The sequence below is a fragment of the Gopherus evgoodei genome, chromosome 7, assembly GCF_007399415.2.
Source record: "Gopherus evgoodei ecotype Sinaloan lineage chromosome 7, rGopEvg1_v1.p, whole genome shotgun sequence".
NCBI lineage: Eukaryota > Metazoa > Chordata > Testudines > Testudinidae > Gopherus > Gopherus evgoodei.
This window is the reverse complement of record NC_044328.1, coordinates 1,231,267-1,248,677: the sequence shown is the minus strand read 5'-3', so window position 1 is coordinate 1,248,677 and position 17,411 is coordinate 1,231,267. Positions and strand designations below refer to the sequence as shown.

The 17,411-nt window shown below is 61.6% G+C and overlaps 1 protein-coding gene across 1 annotated transcript in view; it reads right to left on the bottom strand.

Moving 5' to 3' along the window:
- Nucleotides 1-3,799: 3,799 nt before the first annotated feature.
- CRTAC1 (cartilage acidic protein 1) overlaps nt 3,800-17,411 on the bottom strand; it is a 40,261-nt gene continuing 26,649 nt past the window's right edge. The window contains exons 6-15 of the mRNA XM_030570855.1: nt 17,083-17,217; nt 15,892-16,037; nt 13,690-13,826; nt 11,159-11,241; nt 10,136-10,236; nt 6,473-6,641; nt 5,617-5,762; nt 5,039-5,081; nt 4,470-4,613; nt 3,800-4,206 (exon numbers count right to left, since the gene is read on the bottom strand). Coding sequence (XP_030426715.1) covers nt 4,088-4,206; nt 4,470-4,613; nt 5,039-5,081; nt 5,617-5,762; nt 6,473-6,641; nt 10,136-10,236; nt 11,159-11,241; nt 13,690-13,826; nt 15,892-16,037; nt 17,083-17,217 — 1,223 coding nt within the window. The 3' untranslated portion in view covers nt 3,800-4,087. The remainder of the gene's footprint in view (nt 4,207-4,469; nt 4,614-5,038; nt 5,082-5,616; nt 5,763-6,472; nt 6,642-10,135; nt 10,237-11,158; nt 11,242-13,689; nt 13,827-15,891; nt 16,038-17,082; nt 17,218-17,411) is intronic.

Here is a 17,411-nt window from a genome sequence, read left to right as displayed (position 1 = left end):
TGTGCCTCCCACCCCGGCCATGTCCTCCCCCCTCCGTGAGCCCCTCCCAGCGAGTGACTCCCACTCCCCATTCCCAGCTGCTTCGGGCCAGAGACTGGGCTTGGTGGAGCCCTGGGGCACCATCCGCCTCGGCTGGGTCACAGGCACCATTGCCCTGTCTGGGCACCTGCCCTGGCAGGAATGAGCTCCCAGGGGACACTGGTGGACGTGCGGGGGAGAGGGAGGGGTTGGGGATGACGGCACATCCCAGGGGGTCACGATCCCTCACCAAACTCATCCTCAGCCAAAGGGATTGGAGCCCCCGCGCCCAGGGGTGCGGCCAGCCCCACACCTGCTGCAGCCCCTATGTCCCAGCCCCGCCTCTCTGCCTGCTCCCCTCTGCAGGAGGGGTGTTTGCACCCTGGGGGCTGCATGGCCTGGCCCCGCCCTGCCTGCTTCCCCTGTGTCCCGTCCCTGCATAAGCCTGTTGCGTCCCCGCGGCATGACGCCCAGCCCCAGGCTCGTGTGGGGCTCATGGCCCCATTGCTGGGGCCGTGGTCTGGGGGGTTGTGCCCCTATCAAAGGTTAAAGTGCTGACCCTACCAATGGGGGAGGAGCGACCCGTCAGCCCCATCAGGGGGGCGCCCCCCAAAGGCAGTTTTTCTGGAAGGTGCCCCCCCGTCTCCTGCCTGGGCTGGGGGGGTGCCTGCGGCTCTCGGGCCGTGCAAGCTGGGTGCACATCCAGGGCCCAGCCCTGCAGGGAGTGAGCTGAGCCGGGCCAGCTCCAGGCGGGGCAGGGATGGGGCTAGAGAGGAGAGCCAGGCCCGGCCCTATGGGGTGGGGGCACTGCAGGGAATGGGGCAGAGGGCGACAGGTGAGGTTCCCTGGCTGGGATGATGCCGGAGGCCCAAGTGAACGGCCCCTGGATCTGGCGATACAAGTCTGCCCTACGCAGCAGGGGCGATGCAGGTGGGTAGGTGGGCGATGGGGCCAGGACTCGCGGGCAGGGCTGAGCAGATGTCGCTCTCAGAGGGCTCTGGGAGGGCAGGCTGGGGGCACAGAGCACTGAGAACGGCCCCTGCCCTCCCCATGGACACACAATAAACCTTGTGCTGCCAGCCCAGCTGCCTGCACCACTTCGTCCTGCGTCGAGGGAAGCTGGCAGCTGTGGGGCCCTGCTGGCTGGGACGGGGCCTCTCCTGCCTGGGGGCGGCAGCTGGGTAGCAGGGCTGGTCTCTGGAGCTACCACCACAATCGCAGGGCTGGGGAACCCGAGGGGGCTGGCCCAGAGCTAGGTACAGGGAAACCAGCCCCCCGTGAGGGTCTCTCCCCTGGCTCCCGTAACCCCCCTGCTTGGAGACGGGCCCTGCTCCATCCTGCTCCTCCCCAGAGCTAGCTCCCCTGACTCTGGGTCCTGGCCCCACCTGCTGGTAAAAGGCAGCACTGCAGCTGGGAGCATGCAGGGTGCTGTACAGCCCCCTGCTACTGGATCCCGTCGGCGCCTGCACCCCCAGCACACGCTGCGCTGCCTGGGGAGCCCCGGGGGGCGACAGAACAGACGGGGCCAGAGGAGGGCGTGGGGAAGGGGGGACACATTCAGGAGAGGGGGAAAGGGGCCTAGACGGGGGGGTGACAGCTGGGCCGGGCAGGTCGGGGCTGGCCGGGCGGCACCCAGACGGCCAAAGAACAAGGGGGAAGGAAATCACCTGGGAAAACAGGGATGGAGGGAAAATCAGTGCAGGGGAAGGGGAGCTTCAGCCTGGTGTGGGGCAGGGAGTGACCATCTGCGGGCAGGAGGTTCGGTCCAGGCCGGGGCTGGTGTCAGCTGGGAAATGCTTTATTCATCCAGCACCAGGCGTGAGCAGCCTCGGCTGGGCCAGAGCCCTGAGTCCAGCGGGCGGCTGAAGGGGAGGCCAGGCTGGAGGGGGAAGGAGCCAGGGTTGCACGGCCCCTGCAGCTGGGCACGTGTTCCCTCTGCGCCCCCAGGGGCTGCAGTGGGCCTGGGGGTGGCCCTGGGGGTGGGAGCTGCACTGGGTTGGGGAGCTGCCGTGGGCGTGGGGCTGCCGTGGGCGTGGGGCTGCCCTGGGCTGGGGGCTGCTGTGGATGTGGGGTTGCAGTGGGCTGGGGGCTGCCCTGGGCTGGGGGCTGCAGTGGGCTGGGGGCTGCCGTGGATGTGGGGCTGCAGTGGGCTGGGGGCTGCCGTGGATGTGGGGTTGCAGTGGGCTGGGGGCTGCCCTGGGCTGGGGGCTGCCGTGGATGTGGGGTTGCAGTGGGCTGGGGGCTGCCGTGGGCTGGGGGCTGCCGTGGATGTGGGGTTGCAGTGGATGTGGGGCGCAGGCAGCGGCACCAGCCTGGGCCCAGGGAGAAGCTGCTGCGGCACTGGCAGCAGAAGGAGCCCTGCTCGCTGTGGCAGACGTGGTGACAAACACAGCGCTCGTCCACGGCTGAAGAAGGGGAGGGCGTCACCCCGCAGGCCAGGTCCGGGGGCTGGGGGTGGGGATCAGGGTGCTGGTGGAGGGAGCTGGGCAGAGACAGCAGTGCCAGGCGGGGCCAGCGGATGCCCTGCCTGTGCCAGTCCTGGTCACCTAGTCCAGGTGGCACCAGCCTCAAAGGCCGAATTAACCCGTGTTGCTGTGTCCAGGCGGCTCTGCCCTTCAGCTGGGAGAATGGGGGCCCCTTCCCCGGGCCCAGCTGCCTGCTGCTATCCTGCTCCTGTGCCCCTGCCCCGGCCGGGGGCCCGGCTACTCACCCAGCTGCTGGCTGGCAGCCGGGGTGTTGGTGCAGAGCTGGCTGCAGGCATGTAGCCCCCGGGCACACTCCTCAATGTCTGGGGAGAGCAGGGGGGCAGTGGGCGGAGCTCCAGCAAGCCCCGCCCCCTGAGCCTCAGGCTGGCACCCCAGGTACCCGCAGGCTGCCGAACTGTGCCATTGGCCGAGACAAGCATGTGACTGCCCCTTCCAACCAATGGCCCTTCAAACCGGAGCTGCTCATTCATATCCATGGTTCAGGACAGCTGGGTGGGGGGTGTTAAATATGTCCTGTAGGGACCCCCTGATTGCCCCCCTGGTTGCCCCAGCCCCTGCCAGCAGCTGGCCCAGCAGGAGCTAATGGGGCCGCAGCCAGCCCATAGCCCCCAGCCCACCATGGGCACCGGCGCCTTGGGCACTCTGGGCAGCACGGCGGTGGCTGGCTCGTGTACAGCTGGGTCCAACACCCACCCGCCACTCCCCTCCCCACGACCCTCAGTCGCCCTCTCCGCACGCGCAGAGCTGGGGAGCAGCCCCCTCGGTGGCTGTGGGGGAGAAAGAGCCAGGCACCCACCCAAGCCCTGGGCCCTGCGTACCCATCCCATAGGCTGAGCAGCGAGGGGTCCTGCCAAGGCGAGAGGGGGTCCGACCCTCTCACGTTCCACCTGCACCCCCTTGGCCCAGCGTCACCCCAGTCACGGGCACCCAGGGAGCTGGTGCCACCTTGGAACCAGCGAGGCCCCCTGGTGTCACCCCCCAGCAACTCCTCAGGCAGGTGCAAATCGACAGCATGGAGTTTATTGGGTCGCTTCTCTGGGGCGGGGCTGGAAGACTGAGCCGGGTCCAGCTCTAGACAATGGGGTCAATACCCTAGAGACACAGCGGGGGGCGTCCCCCCCAGTGATGGGGGGGTCGCCCATTGCTGAGATGGGGGCAGGGGAAGCAAACTTTGTAAGCCAAACCAGCAGGCACATGATACGGAATCAATTCAACTGAGGAAGCAGCTACCCTGGAGCCACCATCTTTGTCAAGGGCCAAGCTCCCATGGGGGGGCACTGACGGGTGACGGGGAACCCCGGAGCCACCATCTTTGTCAAGGGCAAGCTCCCATGGGGGGCGCTGACGGGTCACGGGCGCTTCTCAGAAAACATGCAAGGGGGGATTGGCACACGGCTCTGCTGTGGCCCGGGTGGCTCCATGCCCTTCTCACAGATGGCCCCGGCCCAGCCAGCGCTTCGAGGCGCATTGGACAGGGTAGGGGAAAAGGGGCAGAGAGACAAGACAGAGAGGCGGAGTGGGGCCGGAGGGGCAGAGGGAGGCAGAGACAGTCCAGGATGGTTCTGGCTGGTCATTGGCAAAGGTTAAAGTGCATAGAAGTGAAGGCAGAGTCCGAGGCCCAGCGAGAGGAGGGAGCTTGGGGGGCGCCAGGCCCAGAGCCGGCTCCCTGCCGAGGGGTATCCACCGAAAAAGGCCACTTGCGCTGCACAGAGAAGGAGAGACAGAGAGGAGGGGAGGGAGGTCAGTGGCAGCCAGTCGGGGCAGAGGTGGGTCAGGGCCAGCCCTGCCCTGGGGCTGGGAGCTCTCTGCGCCGGGCTGGGACCAGCTCCAGGAGCATGGGCAGATCCACACAGCCAGTAACCAGGCCGGGCCTGCGGAGGGGCCAGGGCTCCCCAGGCTTCCAGAGCACCCTGGCTGGAGGCTGGCCTGGTTCTCCGTGCTGGGCAGCCCCCGTGCGGCACTCACCCACGCAGGCCGTGCCGTCCTCGCTGGGCTCGAAGCCCCGGCTGCAGCGCCTGCTGCTGTGGCACCGGTACCCGCCGTATGTGTTGCTGCAGAGCGGCTTTTCCCGGGGGCACACGAAGGGGAACTCGGCACACTCGTCCGTGTCTGAAACCGGACAGGGCACAGCGTGAGCCGAGCCGCAGCCTGGGCTCTGGGGCAGGTGCTACAGCTCCCCACCCGCCCAGACACGACAGCCACCACAGGAGCCCCAGTGCCCCCAGGCTGCAGCCCCCACCCACTCCAGCCAGGCTGCAACCACCCCCCTGCTCCAGCCAGGCTGCAACTTCCCCCCCACCCCCGCTCCAGCCTGGCTGCAACCCCACAGCAAATTTTGCCCTACAGACAAGCCACGCAACAGCCCCCCCGCCCCCCGGCAGGCTGCAGCCCCCCTGCCAAGTAGCCGGCCCAGAAATGCCCTGGCACACAGCCCCTCCCCCCAGCTACAGCCCGCCTGCCACCCAGCCAGAGCAATCCCATGGCTCTTGCCCGGCACAGCCCCTCCCGCGGGCGCATCACAAGCAGCAACTCACCAGCACAGCGTCCATTCTCATGCTGGGAGAATCCCTGGCCACACTGCATCAAGGGGAGAAGCACAGACCCGGGGGCTGGGATTAGTGTGGGGAGGGGCTGCCCCAGGCCCCCCAGCTCCCCCTGCCAGGCACTGATCAGAGAGGAGCAGGCTCAGGGCCTGCCCTGTGTGCAGCCAGGCAGGGGCACGGGGCACTGACTCCCCAGCGCTCCCGAGTCCACGTACCAGGGATAGCATCACACAGGGCAGCTGGCAGGGGTGGCTGGGCTTTGCCTGCCTGGGAGAGGCCAGAGGCACCCTGTCCCTGGCCTGTCTCGTCCAAGAAGGTGTCTGTCTGCGTCCTGTGCCATGTCTCCCTCCCTGCCTCTGGGAGCTGCCCCCAGCCTGGCCCTGCCCCACTCTGTGCCAGGTGCGCTGCATGGCACCTCCAGCAAGGTGGGCAGGAGCTGCCCCCAGCTCCGCCCCACTCTGTGCCAGGTGCACTGCATGGCACTCACCTCCAGCGAGGTGGGCGGGAGCTGCTCCTGGCCCAGCCCCACCTTGCCCCACTCTGTGCCAGGTGCGCTGCATGGCACTCACCTCCAGCGAGGTGGGCGGGAGCTGCCCCTCAGCACCCTGGGGGTAGGGGATCTCCAGCACCGAGTTGGTCTCGCCGCTGGCCACAGCCCGGGTCACGACCCTGCCATCCGGCCATGTCACCTCCAGGCTGCTGGCTTCGTCCCGGCCTGCAGAGGAGGAGCCATCAGAGCGGGCAGCCGGGGGGCCAGGCCCAGCCTGGGCAGGACTAGAGGGAGCAGATCTCAGCAAAGCAGGCCGCTGCCCGCTCAGGGGACTGTCCTCAGCAGCTTGGTGGGCAGTGAGGTGGGCAGGGCAAGGGCCTAGTGCCAAGACACCGTTCGGTCCAGTTCTGGGGCACCTGGCTGCCCTGCTCACCCCGCAGGCCTGGCTGGGCTGGGAACAGGGGACGGGGGGAGGTAGCGGGCTCATGGGGCAATGAGGCATGGAAGCGCCCACCTCTCTGCACAGCAGCAGCTGGGGAGGGCGGCAGGGGCTGCTCAGCTCCCCCTCCCGGCCCAGGCAGCAGGCACCTAGCTGCAACCAATGCTTTGAACCTCAACAATGAGACCCCCCCAGCCCGCCAATCTGTTAGCCACCAACTCTCCGGGCCAGAGAGCGTTAAAGGAACAGACCCCTCCACAGCAAAGTGGGGAGGGGGGAAACCAGGGTGGGGTTAGCAGATGTCTGCGAGTTGCGATTGAGGGGCACCAGCAGGGCTGTGTGGAGCCCAGGGCTGGATAAGCAAGGGCTGTAGTGCTGCCCTGACCCCATGTCACAGCTCCAGCCAGAAGCCGCAGACAGATGCCCAGGGCTTCCTGGGGGCCGTGGCCAGGGCCGGGCACCTCTCAGACCAGGGGCCAGGCTGCCGGTGACTCACCTAGGCCGAAATGCGCCACGGGCTCCATCTCGCACAGGTAGCCCGAGCCGCCGTCGATGATGCGCAGGTGCGCCCCGCTGTGCCGGGTGAACAGCACCACCCTGGCCCCCCGTGCAAAGGCCCCGAAGCGGGTGCGCGGGATGACACGGAGCCAGTTATTGCCAGCGCCCTGCAGGGGACAGATGGGTGAGACAAGCCGGGCAGGGGAGTGGGGATTTTCTGGGAAGTTTGTATGAATACTGTGTGTGCCTCAGTTTCCTCCATGCTGCTTTGTCACCTTGGGGTGGAGAAGGGCTGGATACTTTGCTGTGTGGACCAGGCTGTGAGGTCCTGCTCTGGGTGCTCCCCAAGGCCTGCCTGGCTGTGTTCCAGACCCTCCTACCCCCTGCTGTAACCGCGCCGGCTGGGTCCCGGCAGGTGCTGGAGAGGGGGTGCATTGCGCCCCCAAGTCTCTCTCAGGTGGACTCGCTGAAGGGGGCTCACGGCCTGAGCCAGGGGTGCTGAAGGCTCGGTCCAAGCAGACGGTGAAGCCGAGGGGCTTCCCCAGCGACAGAGCGAGCCCTGGGGGGGGTCTGGCTCCTCAAGGGGGCCTCCCTGGGGCTGCTGAAGAGCACCGGCCCTGTGGGTCTGTGGCAGGGTGTGACGTTATTGATATAAACTGGGACCATATAAAACATGGTTTGCAACCAAGGTCCTGTAGTGGCACCAAATCCTATGTAAAGGGGGTCATATAAGGTCTCTAAGACCAGGTTATGGGTTACTAGTTATGATTATGCTGTCTGTATGTCTGCATCATTTTGTAGTTGAAGTTATAAGTGCTGGCTCTATACTGTCTGTATTTCAAATTGGTGCTGCAGTTCTGCGAAACACCCCAGACAAGTTGGTGTTAGCTCTGCCTAGCCTGCTTGATGGCCCATTAAGGACCATCAGCTACACAATTGACCCATTGAGAGGAGGCAGATACGCCTTGTGACTCAGCAAAGTGTGCAGGGACTTGCCCATGTGACTCCAGACTCCATTTTGCTGTAATTTTCCACAGTAAGAACAAAGAAGTGTTCTTACACCTGGAAGAGCCTATATAAGGCTGATGCCTCATCTCCATTTTGTCTTCAATCCTGCTTCCTACCTCTGGAGGGACTTTGCTACAAACTGAAGCTTTACACAAGGGACTGATGACCCATCCCAGCGGGGGATGTTCTCCAGAGACTTGATTTGAACCTGTAGTTTACTCCATCACTGCTACAAGCCTGAACTAAGAACTTTGCCATTCCTGTATGTAATTGATTCCATTTAACCAATTCTAGCTCTCAGCTCTACCTTTTTCCCTTTATGAATAAACCTTTAGATTCTAAAGGATTGGCAACAGCGTGATTTGTGGGTGAGATCTAATGTGTATATTGACCTGGGTCTGGGGCTTGGTCCTTTGGGATCGAGAGAACCTTTTTCCTTTACTGGGGTGTTGGTTTTCATAACCATTTATCCCCAGCACGGGTGGCACTGGTGGTGATACTGGGAGACTGGAGTGTCTAAGGAAATTGCTTGTGTGACTCGTGGTTAGCCAGTGGGGTGAAACCGAAGTCCTTTTTGTCTGGCTGGTTTGGTTTGCCTTAGAGGTGGAAAAACCCCAGCCTAGGGCTGTGACTGCCCTGTTTGAGCAATTGGTCCTGAATTGGCACTCTCAGTTGGGTCCCGCCAGAACAGCATCGTCACACAGGGGAGCAGAGGCGGGCTGGGGAAGGCACCATGAGGATGGGGGCGGGGGGGGGGTCGCTGAACACACCAGAAGGATTTTGCTGTGAGTGACTGGCAGCAACAGGGACCAGCAGGAGAGCGGGGTGTGACCTGCCCCTCGGGGCATCGCCAGCCTGTGCTGGGAGGTGCGGGAGCGGGCAGCAGCTGGCACGGCTGGAGAAGGACGAAGCAGGTTCTAGGCGGGTCTGAGAGCACGAGAGGCAGCAGCAGGGCATCCATGCCTCCTGGGCTCCCCATCTTGCAGGGGGTGTCCTTGTGACATGGGTCGCCTGACAGATTGGAGGTGGGGGGAGCTGAGCAGAAAACATGGCTTGTGGACAGGAAGCCAAAGGATCTGCACGGCACAGGCAGAGCAGTTTGTGGGCAGCAGGGCCAGGCATGGAGAGACCTGGTGGGACTGGCCCAGGTCGAGGACCCAAAGAGAGGCCACCCAGGGGTGCCCGAGAAGCAGGACTCTGGTAAGCCCAAATCAGGGGTGACAGTGGATGAGGCCAAGGGACCTCAGAGATCTGTGATGTCATTTCTGTAGGCAAAACACGCCAGGGTTATGGAAGCAGCAGCCAAGCAGAACCCTAGACGGGTTAACTCGGGGTACTCCAGCTCCCCACGGGACAGCCTGTCTGGTGCTTTGGGAGGAAGCTCCAGCCCCACGTGGGGGCCAAGTCCCAGCTCCAGCACGATCAATGTGCAGGGTGCGCAGGGCACCCCACAGGAGCAGGCGTGTTGGTCCCAGGGAGGAAGTGCAGGTACTGGACATAGGCGCTGCGGTGACGCTGGCACGGCCCCGGGGTGGGCCCAGAACAGTTAGTGCCCCACAAATCTGGCACCCTGAGGGGGGTGTTTGGCCCCTCAGTGAAGAGCTACCTGAGACGAGGGCTAAGGAGGGGCCCACGAGGCAGGATCAGCGACCCGCAGAGGTGCTGATGGGGGATGATCTGGACGTGTGGCTGAAGCTAAAGCCTACACACATGCCCCAGCCTGGACCCGGGGTAGCAGACTGTCCCAGGGGCAGGAGCCTCCAGCTCGGGGAGACACATTCCCGGGGACCAGGCTGAATGGGGTAGAGCCAGAGACTTTGTCTGGGGGGAAGGGGGATGACACTGGGAATGTGCTTAATGTTTTCTCTGAATACTGGGTGTGCGCCTCAGTTTCCCCTGTGTGTTACTCAAGTATCTAGGGGGTGGGACAAAGGGCTGTGATTTTTGCTGAGACCCCAGTGGGCAGGTGAGGCTGCTCCTTACTGCCTGACACAGATAATGGCCGCAGGACTCCGTGACCCGGCAACGGATGGTTGGGGCTGTGCCAGGCTGGAGCAAGGAGAAGGCTGGAGATGAAGTGGCCCTTTTCCCTAGGAAAGAGACAAAGGATGGAGGAGGGGCAGCAGGAGTGTCTGAGGCTGGAAGCGAGTCAGTCTCCTGGTTTGGGGCTCCGGGGGGATTCCCCCAGATGGACTTTTGTGACCGTCCCCGATTTTTGTGCTCCTAAGCTCTGTTCTACGCTGTGCTCCCGAGCGATGACTAATAACCCATCTGTGTCCCACGCTGGCTGGGAGTCATTGCTGGCTGGGAATGGGAGGCAGGACCCTTTGGGGGTGGGTGGGGCTTCCCCAGGCGTCTGATCCAGGGGAACTCGTTGCCGGGAGCTCCCGGCATGGGGTGAACAGGGGGCTGAACACTCCGAGGTCAGACCCAGGAAGCACTGATACCCAGGAGGCTTCTTGCCCTGGTGAGCGTGTGCCCTGAGGGGAGCCCCACTGACCGGAGCCCTGCCTGACTTCATTTGGGGCAGTGCCTGGGCACCAAGACGGGGATTCTGTGATGGGGGAAACTGAGGCACACACAATATTCACACAGAGTCTTTACAGCAAAGCCCCACTGTAGCCCAGGGGGTGAGCACGGGGCCCCAACGCACCTGGGTGCCCCTGAAGACGGAGAGCGGCTGCGCCATGGACTCGCCGTGGGACAGGATCAGGTCCAGCAGCCCATCGCCATCGAAGTCAGTCACCGCACCCCCTGCAATGACAGCAGGGGCTGGACAACAGCCCCCCTCGCAGTCCCCCACCTCCCCGGCCCAGCTCCGCCTGGCTCTCATGGCAGCCCCGGCTCAGCCTGCCCCTGGGGAATGGCTCAGGTGACCACAGCCTTGCAGGGATGATCCACCCCCCGCCCCGGAGCCACGTTGGGCTGCAGGCAGCCCAGAGGGACAGCCAGCTGGCGCCAGCAGCCAGGGAGGCAACCCTGGCTACAAAGAGCCGTTTCTTGCCTAAGATGAAAGAGTCAGTGTCAGGGGTAGAACCCAGGAGTCCTGGCTCCCAGCCCCCTGTACCCTGACCCCCTAGACCCCACGCCCCTCCCAGAGCTGAAGATGGAACCCAGGAGTCCTGGCTCCCAGCCCCCTGCTCTGACCATTAGATCATGCTGCCTGTCGGTAGGTTCTTCAGCTTTCCCGACTGTCGCCCTGCAGCACGCACAGAGCCAGTCGCACGGTTTGGGTCCCCGGGGTGGGGTTCTTCCAGCAGCCACTGGCCTGTGCCAGGCTTGGCTCCTTGCACTGTGGGGGCAGCACCCAGAACCTGACCCCCAGGAACTGATGGAGTCACTGGGCAGATGAGGGCGTGGAGGGGCCAGGCCAGGGCCCTGCTGTTCGGGGGCAGAGACGGGAGATGACAATGGAGCCATCAATCCAGCTGCCCGCAAACCGGAGCCAACCCAGGATTCGCCTGCTCTCTCCCAGGCCCGCACAGAGGCTGCAGCTCCCCACCCAGCCCTGCTGGCCAGGGCTGACTCATGTGTCACCTCACTGACTCCCATAGCGCCCAGGGGTCCCCAGGCAGCACAACCTGGGGGCATCTCAGCACCTGGCCCTGCCGGGAGTGGCCCAGCCCCTGCGGGTTAGGGGAGCCCAGCAGCAGGGCTGCGGATGTGGGGGACTCACCAGTGCCCCGGCCCTCGGGCTCCATGGCATCTCCTGGGTTCAGCTCCTCGATCACGGGGTCCAAGTGCTCCCTGCGGATGATCCTGCAAGGCCAGGCAGGGGATGAGGGTGAAAGCCAGGCCCTGGGGCCCCCAACCCCACCGGTTGCCCGAGCCCCTCCATGTGGTATGCGGTGGATGTGGTATACTTAGACCTTAGTAAGGCATTTGATACTGGGTGCATAACTGGCTGGATATCTGTACTCAGAGAGTAGTTGTTAATGGCTCCCAATCCTGCTGGAAAGGTATAACAAGTGGGGTTCCGCAGGGGTCTGTTTTGGGACCAGCTCTGTTCAATATCTTCATCAACGATTTAGATGCTGGCATAGAAAGTACGCTTATTAAGTTTGCAAATGATACCAAACTGGGAGGGATTGCAACTGCTTTGAAGGACAGGGTCAAAATTCAAAATGATCTGGACAAATTGGAGAAATGGTCTGGGGTAACAGGATGACTTTAGCAAAGACAAATGCAAAGTGCTCCACTCAGGAAGGAACAATCAGTTTCACACATACAGAATGGGAAGACACTGTCTAGGAAGGAGTACGCAGAAAGGGATCTAGGGGTTATAGTGGACCACAAGCTAAATATGCAGGGGTGGCTCCAGGCCCCAGCACGCCAAGCGCATGCTTGGGGCGGCATGCCGCGGGGGGCGCTCTGCCGGTCGCCGGGAGGACGGCAGGCAGAGTACCTTCAGCGGCATGCCTGAGGAGGGTCCGCTGGTCCCACGGCTCCACTGAAGCCGCAGGACCAGCGGACCCTCTGCAGGCACACCTGCGGCAGGTCCACCAGAGCCACGGGACCAGAGGACCCTCTGCAGGCACACCTGCGGGAGGTCCACCGAAGCCGTGGGACCAGCGGACCCTCTGCAGGCACGCCTGCGGGAGGTCCACCAGAGCCACAGGACCAGAGGAGCCTCTGCAGGCACGCCTGCGGGAGGTCCACCAGAGCCACGGGACCAGAGGAGCCTCTGCAGGCACGCCTGCGGGAGGTCCACCAGAGCCACGGGACCAGAGGACCCTCTGCAGGCACGCCTGCGGCAGGTCCACCAGAGCCACGGGACCAGAGGAGCCTCTGCAGGCACGCCTGCGGGAGGTCCACCAGAGCTGCGGGACCAGTGAGCGGCAGAGTGCCCCCCGTGGCATGATGCCGTGCTTGGGGCGGCGAAACATCTAGAGCCGCCCATGTAAATATGAGTCAACAGTGTGATGCTGTAGCAAAAAAAGCAAACATGATTCTGGGATGCATTAAGAGGTGTGTTGCGAGCAAGACACGAGAAGTCATTCTTCCACTCTACTCTGCGCTGGTTAGGCCTCAACTGGAGTGTTGTGTCCAGTTCTGGGCACCGCATTTCAAGAAAGATGTGGAGAAACTGGAGAGGGTCCAGAGAAGAGCAACAAGAATGAGTAAAGGTCTTGAGAACATGACCTATGAAGGAAGGCTGAAAGAACTGGGTTTGTTTAGTTTGGAAAAGAGAAGACAGAGGGGACATGATAGCAGTTTTCAGGTATCTAAAAGGGTGTCATAAGGAGGAGGGAGAAAACTTGTTCACCTTAGCCTCCAAGGAAAGAGCAAGAAGCAATGGGCTTAAACTGCAGCAAGGGAGGTGTAGGTTGGACATTAGGAAAAAGTTCCTAACTGTTAAGAGTGGTTAAACACTGGAATTAATTGTGTAGGGAGGTTGTGGAATCTCCATCGCTGGAGATATTTAAGAGTAGGTTAGATAATTGTCTATCAGGGATGGTCTAGACAGTATATGGTCCTGCCATGAGGGCAGGGGGCTGGACTCAACCTCTTGAGGTCCCTTCTAGTCCTAGAGTCTATGAATCTATGTCTGCCTCTGGCTCCAGGCAGGGTCTGTGGGCTGCAAGGGGCAGGGTTGGCAGAGGGTGCAGCTGTTGGGCGAGAGTCTAGGCCAGTGCTGCATCCCAGCGGGGAGCCCTGCCTGGCGCACACAGCATCGTCTTCCTTCGGCACCAGGCAGGGACAGGCTGCGGCCGCGGGGCTCGGAGCCCCTGCTGGAGAGACTGCCAGGATCCCGCAGAGCCAGGTGGGCCTTCGTGCAGGCCAACGGCTGGGGCCGGAGAGTGGCCATGGGGCTGGCCGTGAGGGGACTTGGCACAATGGGCCCGGGACAAATGAGCAGTTTGGTGCTAATGAGTTATCGATGCCCACAATTAACGAGGGGCTGCTGCACAGAACCCAGACTAGTAGCGCTGGGAGCGAAGGGCTAAGAACGACTTAGTCACAACGGCTGGTGCCCGTGGGCTCTCGTGGGCACACCTGCTCCTGGGCACGGAGCACAGCTCCATGCCAGGTGCTCTGGAATCCAGTCCACCCTCCCGCCCACCCGGCCCACCTCCTGGGCACGCAGCTGTGGCCCCCGGCTCTCCTGGGCATGTGGCCCATCTCCTGGGTGGGCAGATGAGCCATTCCCTGCCCCCGCCAGGTAGGCAGCCTGCCCTCTGACCCTGCCCCAGCGGGCAGCCCTACCGGAAGAGGCGGTTGGCAGAGGAACCCCGGTACGCGATGTTGTTGAAGAACACCTCCAGCTCCTGGTTGTTGTCAAAGTCGGCTGCAAGGACGGTGCGGACGGGGGAGGGCATGGAGAACTTGGGTGTGGCGATGTCCTGCAGGAGAGACAGTCAGGGTGTAGTTCTAGCATTTGTTTGTATTTTGTATAATTTAGAGTGAAGGATTGTGACGTTATTGATATAAACTGGGACCATATAGAACATGGGTTGCAACCAAGGTCCTGTAGTGGCACCAAATCTTATGTAAAGGGGGTCATATAAGGTGTCTAAGACCAAGTTATGAGTTACTGATTATGATTATGCTGTCTGTATGTCTGTATCATTTTGGTAGTTGAAGTTATGAATATTGGCTGTATGCTGTCTATATTTCAAACTTGTGCTGTGTTACTGGGAAAGATCCCAGACAAGTTGGTGTCAGCTCTGTTTAGCCTGCTTGATGGCCCATTAAGGACCATCACCTACACAATTGTCCCATCGAGAGAAGGTAGTTACGCCCTGTGACTCAGCAGGGTGTGCAGAAACTGGCCCATGTGACTGCAAACTCCATTTTGCTGTAACTTTCCACAGCAGGAACAAAGAAGTGTTCTTACACCTGGAAAAGCCTATATAAGGCGGAGGCCTCATCTCCATTTTGTGTTCAATCCTGCTTCTTACCTCTGGAGGGACTTTGCTACGAACAGAAGCTCTGCACAAAGGACTGAATGACCCATCCCAGCGGGGGATGTTCTCCAGAGACTTGATTTGAACCTGCAGTTTACTCCATCACTGCTACAAGCCTGAACTAAGAACTTTGCCATGACTGTATGTAATTTATTCCATTTAACCAATTCTAGCTCTCATCTCTATCTTTTTCACTTTATGAATAAACCTTCAGATTTTAGATTCTAGAGGATTGGCAACAGTGTGATTTGTGGGTAAGATCTGAAGTGTATATTGACCTGGGTCTGGGGCTTGGTCCTTTGGGATCGAGAGAACCTTTTTCTTTTACTGGAGTGTTGGTTTTCATAACCATTCATCCCCAGGACGGGTGGCACTGGTGGTGACACTGGGAGACTGGAGTGTCTAAGGAAATTGCTTGTGTGACTTGTGGTCAGCCAGTGGGGTAAAACCGAAGTCCTTTTTGTCTGGCTGGTTTGGTTTGCCTTAGAGGTGGAAAAACCCCAGCCTAGGGCTGTAACTGCCCTGTTTGAGCAATTGGTCCTGAATTGGCACTCTCAGTTGGGTCCCGCCGGAACCACAACGTCACAAGGATAAAGAATAATAAGATAATAATGTAGCTGTGATTGGTTTTCTTCTGCATTGCAACTTGATGCTCCTGTTCAAAACGTTCTGTGGAAATGAATTGTGGTTTGTGTGTGAATGAGGAATGGGTGTGTTAAGAGACAAGTGTGAAGGCCATCGCTGAACCAGATGTTCTAGGGAGAAAGGGCGCCAGGAGACTGCAACACGCTCCTGTTGGAATGTCAGAGGAGGGCAGATTGACGACTCTAAAGAGGAGACAGGCACCTATCAGTGGAGACGAGAGAGCATCTCCAATAAGCACGGACTGCTGCCTTTTCCCTTGAAAAAGATCCCGTGTGCTTCTTAACAAGCATAAGAAGGGCCATGGAGCGACGGGGGCTGGGCAGCACAGTGGGCAGTGCCAAGGGATATCTTTATGAGTGTGGTATGCCTCAGTTTCTCCTGCGCTGTTCCCCCGTGGGTGGGACAGGACTGCTTGCTCTCAAGACAGGCGGAGACAAGGGTGGTGTCACCTGGCTGGCCTGGCCTGGCCCCAGATCAGTGGAGATTTGAGACGTCGATGGCAAATCCAGTCCCCAGGACGCTGACACCCAGCGTCCCAGGGGACAGAGATCTTCTTGCCTCTGCACAGGGAGGCTGAGCCACCCCCTACCACCGCCAGCTGGAGATCAAAGGGCTGGGAGGGAGATGGGGGGCTCAGAGGGGGCTGCTGGAAGGAGTTGGGGCTCTCACCGGGAGTAGGACCAAGGAGGTCCCAGCCCGACAGAGCTGGAGCCCAGCGGCTCCCCAGAATGGGCTGTGAGTGACCCCCCACAGGGAGAGTTGGGACAGCAAGCCCCCCAGGGAGGATGTGGAAGGCTGGGGGAACTGGGGGCCCTGGTCCAGGTGCCCCTTGGCAGCATGTGCGTCCCACTCTCACCCGGAAGTGGACCCGCCCGCTGGTGTTCATCTGCAGGTAGAGGCGGTGGGGCCCATTCCAATTGCCGTAGACGATGTCCACTTTGCCATCGCGGTTGAAGTCGGCCAGGGCCACGCCACGGCCGTGCTGGTAGGGGTCATCCAGGCCTGCAGGGCAGCAGAGGAGACTGTTTGGGAGCGGGGCTTTGAGGACCTGGGAATGTTCTTAATGTTTGCTCTGAATACTGTGTTGGTGCCTCAGTGTCCCCTGTGCAGTTCTTAATATCTAGGTGGTGGGATAAGGGTGTGTGATTGCTGCAGAGGAAGGGGCCAGTGCACCTAAATGCCTGGCACTCTGTCTCCTAGCAACTGGTGGTCTGGGCCCCTCCTCTGCAAAGGTGCCAGCTGAAGGTGTTGGAGACAAAGGGATCAGGAGACCCCCTGGCCTGGGAATGGGGCTGAGCAGAGAGGAGGGGCTGGGGGGGGTTGTAAGTCTGGAGCTGGCTGGGGACGAGGAGTGAAGTGCAGATGTGGGGGTCTGGCTCACTGCCCCCCAGAATGGACCTGGCCGAGGGGTCCGGTTCTCTGTATCTACAAGCTCTGTTTTAGACCCTGTTCCTATCATTGAATAAACCTCTGTGTTACTGGCTGGCTGAGAGTCACGTCTGACTGCAAAGTGGGGGTGCAGGACCCTGTGGCTGCCCCAGGACCCCACTGGGACGGGCTCGCTGTGGGAAGCGCACAGAGGGGCAGAGGATGCTGAATGCTCCAAGGAGAGACCCAGGAGGTGAAGCCGTGGGAGCTTCTTGCCCTGCAGACAGTCTGCTCCAAGGGAGAGGTGGCTCCCCAAAGTCCTGACTGGCTTGGTGGGGAGCAGTTCCAGAGCATCGCCTGGTGACTCTGTGACAGGGGCCAAGGACAGTGACACCCCCAACCCCACAGCAGAGGAAGCCCCATCTCTCCTGGGCTGGGGCTGGGGCCAGCTCAGCTGCCCTGTTCCCCCAACCCCAGTCCCATTCTGTTATTGCCGCTGGGCTCCCTGAGAGACCCACGCTCGGGGTCCCCAGCTCAGCCTCCCACAGGCCCTGTGGGTATCGCTTGGGCGCTCTGGCCCCTGTAACACCAGGGCTGGCTCCAGGCCTGGCCCCCAGCCATGCCACCGCCCCCCACCCCCCGCCAGCTGCAGGTCCCTCACCCGCCTGCGCTCACTCACCGGCGCTGGCAGCCACGTCGACGAAGCTGCCGTCCCCCTGGTTGTGGAAGAGGAAGTTGGGCCCATTCTCGTTATCGCAGAATATGTCCGAGGCGCTGGCACTCACGATGGGGCCCACGGCCACCCCCCGGCCACCTGGGGACAGCAGGGCACGGGTCAGGCCCCAGAACTTGCTAGCACAGAAATCAGTTACTTTCAGCCAAGTCCATCTTGGGGAGTCTTGGGCCAGACGGCCTGGACTCCCCCTCTTCCAGTCCCCCCAAGCAGACTGCCAGCTTTCAGTGACCTGACCTCCAACACCCCCACCACCCTGTTTCTCCTTCTCCTTG